The 6,849-nt window shown below is 47.4% G+C and overlaps 1 protein-coding gene across 1 annotated transcript in view; it reads right to left on the bottom strand.

Moving 5' to 3' along the window:
- Positions 1-6,849, bottom strand: part of ESAM (endothelial cell adhesion molecule) — a 32,455-nt gene that overhangs the window by 2,253 nt on the left and 23,353 nt on the right. Inside the window, exons 4-5 of the mRNA XM_019508782.1 lie at positions 1,567-1,689; positions 937-1,075 (exon numbers count right to left, since the gene is read on the bottom strand). Coding sequence (XP_019364327.1) covers positions 937-1,075; positions 1,567-1,689 — 262 coding nt within the window. The remainder of the gene's footprint in view (positions 1-936; positions 1,076-1,566; positions 1,690-6,849) is intronic.

Raw genomic sequence — 6,849 nt, 5'->3', positions numbered from 1 at the left:
TTCCTCACTAACCTCGCTGCCCTACTTTCTCTCCTGTTTCTTTCCTTCCCCTTTGCATTTACAGGTAGGAGCAGTGGAGATGGAACATGCTCACTGTGGACAGAAACTCTGGAGATTTGAGCTGTTAAACTCAGAGAGGTCTGTATGAGCATGTGTAGGCTGAGATTTTTTCACAGGCGTTTAACTTAGCCAAATTTGGGCCCTGGCCAGACTTCAGGTCCACACTGTAAGATGCAGAGGCACAAAACCAGCATGATAAGCATTTCTTTATCAGCAACAAAACAAAATTCTCTCTTAAGCTGTTTGCCCCAAATGACTGAAACATCTTCACTGACATTTTCAAGAAAGCATTTAACCTTGGCCAGCCACCAGCAGGGAAAGCTTCAGCCCAATACGTTACATTTTGACAAAATTCAACCAATATCTTATGGCAGGTTCAGCTTACGAAGTTGGTGGGTAACCTTAGTTTTGGCCTTTGCTACTAGCTACACTGTTAGGTCCAAGCAAAACCATCAACCAGCCTCCAAGTCGTCATGAGGAGTGCATTTGATTTGTCTTCATGTTCTTTGACCAAACTGATCATGCTTCCAAGTTTTCCTCCTCAATTAGGGATCCAGAGATCATTTTTAAATGGAAGTTGAGAGTCTCACAGTCATGTGATTCCAGGAACTGGGGCCTTATTACACACACCAAATACCACAAGGTTTGTAAAGAGGGGACAACATTGTGGCTGCCCCAGCCTCAGAGACAATGGTACATTTGTGCCCTGGTAACTTTCCATTCAGTTATGCACTCAGGTTTCCAATCCAGATAGCTACAAGTATGCAGGTCCCTGACAAGCTGATGGAGAACAGAAGAACCAATAGCCTACATGGTGTTTGGGAAGTCTCCCCAGGAGCTTTTCTAACAGATGGCATAAGCAACACAGATTCTCACTTGATCTCATTGGCCATTTCCTCCTGTGTATTTTTCTTTTTCTTTCGGCACACGAAAAATTGCAGAATGCATACAGTGATTAAGCCAATTCCAATGAGACACCCCACGACAGCTCCAGCGATCACAGCTGCATTGTTGTCTGCAGAAAATCAGAACAGAGTTTATACAGGATGGTAGCCCAGAGTCAGAGCAATACAGAGCCTCAGCAAGCTGGACACAGGTAGCCTGACCAGCTTGTCCAGGGTGAAGCTGGGCTTCTCACACTTGTCTGGGGATATGGTAGAAGGGGATATGGTAGAGAAAGCCCATTGATTAGGTTGTGGGGGCTCCCCATGACACAGGAATCACCCTCCACCCCTGCCAGATCCAACCTTCCTTTGTTGCTGGATAAGGAACCTGAAGCAATCTTCACCTTGCTGCTAACGCTAATCCCTAACTTTCCTCCAGTCAGTACATTCCAGTTATGCTGCAACATTACAGACAAGTGAATACATCCCCTCACATCAAATCAGGCTAATTCCTTCACTGTTTTCTGGACCCCTTCCTCCAGGGCCTTAAATCCTCCTTTAGATGATGTCTGTGCACTCCAGCCCAGGAGTGGAGACCCCACCACACTGGGAGTATACTCACATGAGTTCACCTCCAGGGTTATGTTGCACTTGGAGACACCAGCATTGTTTTTTGCTGTGCAGACATACGTTCCAGACATCTCTCTTGAAAGATTTTTCAACATGAGGTTCCCACTTATGGGGTCTGCAAAATTCATAAGACAAGACCCTCATGAGCCCATGTCCCAGCTGCATGGCATTCCATTCTGGTCACCCACGGGTGTGCTAGAATTCCCCACCACCACAGTAGTCAAGCCAACCTCCAAGCATTTGCATATGGTCATTTCCCATGGCACCTCACCACCTTCTGATGCCTGTTTTCAATGATCCTGCAAAGTGCCTGACCTGAACAGAAGCCTTTGCTTGCGCAGGGCCCCTCTGAAGTCAGTGGATCTCCCAACCAGCTCTGCAGTCTGACTGTTTAGTGCAGTGGAAGAGGGCACAGGTTCACAGTAATGGGTGCTGCTAGGACAGGCACCGAGGACCTGGAGGAGTTTGATTTCTAAGACATGAGCACAAGCCATGGCTAAAGGATAGACTGGGAACTTGAAGCAGCAGTCTGGGAAAGAGCATCCCTAAAGGAGCAGAATAAAGGCTGTGGTACATGGTAGTTGTGGCAACAGCAAAGCACGCTTGCGAGTAGAGGGGCAAAAGGATGTACAGTCGTCTGGCTTAATTTCCTTCCTTGCTTGTGTGCGACAGGGGTCAGGGCATTGGAAGGAGGCAATCTGTGATAGCTCATTGTACTGCTTATACATGAAGTCTGGCTGGTGTTTGTTTGGCCCTGAGCTTGTAATCAGCACCTTTAGAAAGGATAGTTCAAACAGGGAGCATGCTGGGTCCCTTCCAAAAGGCCCATCCTTTAACCACTGCAGCTGTAGGTGAGATTGTGTAGTCCTGTTAGCCATGTGAAGCACATGTGGGTTCTGAAGAGAGAGAGATCTTTTCTTCAACAGTGAGGCATTATGTTGTTTGCCAAATGCCTACATAATATGGTATGGTTGTAGGCGAAGCAAAAAGGAAAAGAGCACAATTTAATGATGGCACAGCAACCTCTCAGCAGGTAAACTGCTCAACTGACAGGAGGGCCCAGCGACCCTGGTGTGTTACACAATCATAGATTCATAGAACATGAGGGTTGGAAGGGACCCTGGGAGGTCACCAGTCCAACCCCAGCTCAAAGCAGGACCATCCCCAACTATATTATCCCAGCCAAAGCTTTGCCTAGCCAAGTCTTAAAAACCTCCAAGGACAGAGATTCCACCACTTCTCTGGGTAACCTGTTCCAGTGCTTTACTACCCTCCTAGTGAGAAAGTTTTTCCTTGCTAGGAGGGTAGTAAACCCTCAGCTTCCCTTGCTGCAACTTCAGACCATATCTCCTTGTTCTGTCATCTGCCACCACTGAGAACAGTCCAGCTCCATCCTCTTTCGAACCATCCCTCAGGTAGTTGAAGGCTGTTATTAAATCCCCTCTCAGTCTTCTCTTCTCCAGACTAAATAAGCCCCGTTTCCCCAGCCTCACCTCAAGTCACATGCCCCAGCCCCTGAACCATTTTCATTGTCCTCTGCTCAACTCCCTCAAACTTGTCCACATTCTTTCTGTAGTGGGCGTCCCAAAACTGGACACAGTACTCCAGATGTGACCTCACCAGTGCCAAATAGAGGGGAACAGTCATTTCCCTTGGTCTGCTGGCAATGTTTCTACTATGAAGCCCAGTATGCCACTAGTCTCTTTTGCAACGAGGGCACACTGTTGGCTCATATTCAGCTTATTGTTCACTGTAAACCACAAGTCCTTTTCTGCAGAGCTACTGCCCAGCCAGTCAGCACCAGTGCATGGAACTGTTCCATCCTAACTGCAGGACTTACTATTTGACTTTAATGAACTTCATGAGATTCTTTTGGTTCAATCCTACAATATGTCAAGGTCTCTCTGGATCCTCACCCTACCCTCCTGTGCATCTACAGCTTCAACCAGCTTGGTGTCGTCTGCATCATTCATGAAGACATTGAATAAAACTGGCCCCAGGACCAACACCCACTTGATACTGGCAGCAAATCAGACATTGAGCCATCGATTACTATCCTTTTAGCCCAATGATCTAAACAGTTTTCTATCCACCTTACAGTCCATTCATCCAACCCATAATCCCTTAGCTTGCTTGAGAGAATGCTGTGCAAAACCATATCAAAATCCTTGCTGAAGTCAAAGTATTCCACATGGACTGCTCTTCCTCCATCCACAGAGCCAGTTATATCATCATAGAAAGCAATTGGGTTGATCAGTAATGATCTGTCTGTGACCATTCCTAATCACCACCTCCAAGTGCTTAGAAATGGATTCCTTGAGGACTTGCTCCATGATTTTTCCAGGGACTGAGGCCAACCCATCTGTAGTTCTCCAGATCCTCTTTCTTCCCCTTCTTAAAAGATAGGCACTATATTTGCCCTTTTCAAATCATCTGGGACCCCTACCAAATGCCATAAATTTTCAAAGATAATATCCAGCAGCTCTGCAATCTCATCAGCAAACTCCCTTAGCACCCTTGGGTTCATCACATCTGACCCCATGGACTCGCACACACCCAGTTTTCCTAAATAGTCCCTAACCTGTTCTTTCATCACTGTTGGCTGCTCAACTCCTCCCAAAACTGTGTTCCCTGCTGCAGTACTCCGGGAGCTGACCTTGCCTGTGAAGACTGAGGTAAAAAAGGCATCGAGTACTTTAGCATTTTCCTCATCATCTGTCACTAGGTTGCCTCACCCCATTCAGTAAGGGACCCACACTTTCCCTGACCTTCCTCTTCTTGCTGACATACTTGTAGAAACTCCAGAAACTTCCTGGATTGCCTGTGCACTGCTGTATTGTCCTCCCAGCAGATGTCAGGGTGATTGCAGTCCCTCATGAGAAACAGGACCTGTGATCAGGAATTTCCACTACCTGTTTGAAGAAAGCCTCATCCACCTCACCTTCCTGGTTTGGTGGTCTATAGCAGACACCCACAATGACCTTGCCCTTGTTGCTCTCTCTCTGACCCAATGCCAGATACTCTTAACAGGCCTATCTCCAGTTTCATACTGGAGGTCTGAGCAATCATACAGCTCTTTTACACAAAGCACAACTCCTCTTCTCCCCTGCCGGTCCTTCCTGAACAGTTTATAGCCATCCAGGACATTGCCCCAGCCATGTGAGCTCCCACCTAGTCTCTGTTACTCTCATCACATGGCAGTTCCATGACTGGGTGAGGACTTCCAATTCTTCCAGCTTGTTTCCTATGCTTTGTGTATTCATGTACAGACACCTGAGGTAATTAGCTGTATGCCTTACTTTCTCAAGAAGAATGAGGCCCTGTTTCCTGCTCTTGCTTGTGCTTCTTCCAGGTCACCTACTTCCCCACTTACCTTGGGGCTTTGGTCTCCTTCCCCTGGCAAACCTAGTTTAAAAGTCCTCCTCACTATGTTCACAAGCCTGGAAGGGACCTCAGAAGATCATCAGGTCCAGCCCCCTGCACCAGGCAGGAAAAATGACAGGTGAGGTCAGGTGACCCCAGAAAGATGACTGTGCAGTCTCCTTTTGAACATTTCCAGGGTACGTGACTGCACAACCTCTGGAGGAAGCTTATTCCATAGTCTGGACACCCTGACTGAAGTTTTTTCCTAATGTTGAGCCTGAAACGGTCTTCTAGGAGTTTGTGGCCATTACTCCTGTTTTTCCCCAAGGGCGCCCTGGTGAACAGCTGTTAACCGATCCCCTGATGTAGTGCTAAGCTGTTACCAAATCCCCTCTCACTCAGCCTTCTCTTTTTCAGGCTGAAGAGTCCCAGGTCCCTCAGCTTTTCCTAATATGGCTTGTCATGCAAGTGTCTGATCATACGAGTGGCCCTTCTCTGGACTCTCTCCAGTTTTACCATGTCCTTGTTAAACTGCGGTGCCCAGAACTGGATGCAGTACTCCAGGCGGGGTCTCACCAATGCTGAGTTGAGCAGAAGAATCACCTCCTTGGTCTTGTTGGAAATGCATCGATTGATTCATGCTAGAGTATTATCTGCCCTGCTGGCAACAGAGTCACACTGCTGGCTCACATTCATGCTGTGGTCCATTATTACCCCCAGGTCCCTTTCATTTGTAGTGCTGGTCAGGTTGGTATTGCCAAGCCTGTAGTTGTGCAGGGGATTGTTGGTCCCCAGGTGGGGTACTTTACATTTCTCAATGTTGAACTTCATCTGGTTCTGACTCGCCCAGCTTGCTAGCCTGTCTAGTAGGGCTGTGCGAGGCTTTGGACAGAGCTTCAGATCCGGAGAAGTTTCGGACGCTTCGGGGTCCAAGGCAGCATGTCCAGGTCGAAGCGCCGCCTTGTTCGGCTTCCCGAAGCAGTTCAGAGCTGCCTCGGAGATGCAGCCATAGGGTATAATGGAGAAACAACAAAATATCTATAACTTTGTTGTTTTTTGTCCGATTTACATGAAAATTTCAGGGGTGGTAGACTGTGCAGAGAGAATGAAGCCTACCAAATTTCAAGAAGATCAGTGCAGGGGCTTGGGGGGAACTGCACCCCAAGTTCTTGAAAGCAAAACCCATGTCACATCTAGGCATTACAACATAGCCGGGTGAAAACTGCAGGGGTGGTAGCTCTTACTGAGGCCACAAAGCCTGCCAAGTTTCAAGATCAGTGCAGGGGTTGGGGGCGGGGGGGGGAGGGAACTGCCCCTCAAGCTGCAGACAAGCAAAACTGGTGCCATGGGTACTGTGGGACTGACTGTGTCTGTCCTGGGGCGGGAGGGGAGACACTGCTGCAGCCCTGGCTGCTAAGCTGCTGTGTTCCCAGTTACCAATCAATCAATCACGATTCACTCAAGGGCCAGGGACCAGCTCAATACACAGGACCCAGCTACAACACAACAACTTAACACCCAGCAATTAGCACCTACAAAACCAGGCTGAGAAGAGGAAAGAATCAATACAATCAACAGCCGCAGGACAGACAGTCATGCCACAAGTTTTGCCAATTTGGTGTCATTCCTCGAGCGTTCCCATCATGCCGCTCCCAGTTCTTTTAGCACAGAATTTCTTCCAAGAAAAAATAACCTTTGCCGCTTTTCCACTTCTCTGTTACTCGGAAACTATTCCACTGTTTGGAATTATGGGATTGCATGTGAATCTTCATAAAACAAACAAACAAACAAAAAGGGGGAAAACCCAAAGCTTCTTGACTTTACAGTTGTACAAGAAACCTTGACAATGTGAACTACCAAGGATCAAAACCCAGAAGTTAAATTAGAATGAAACATTGATTTTTAAAAATAT

This window comes from Gavialis gangeticus, unplaced genomic scaffold (assembly GCF_001723915.1).
Source record: "Gavialis gangeticus isolate Ggan-Ray unplaced genomic scaffold, GavGan_comp1, whole genome shotgun sequence".
Classification (NCBI taxonomy): Eukaryota; Metazoa; Chordata; order Crocodylia; family Gavialidae; genus Gavialis; species Gavialis gangeticus.
The sequence above is the reverse complement of the archived record's forward strand: the minus strand, read 5'-3'. Positions and strand labels throughout refer to the sequence as shown.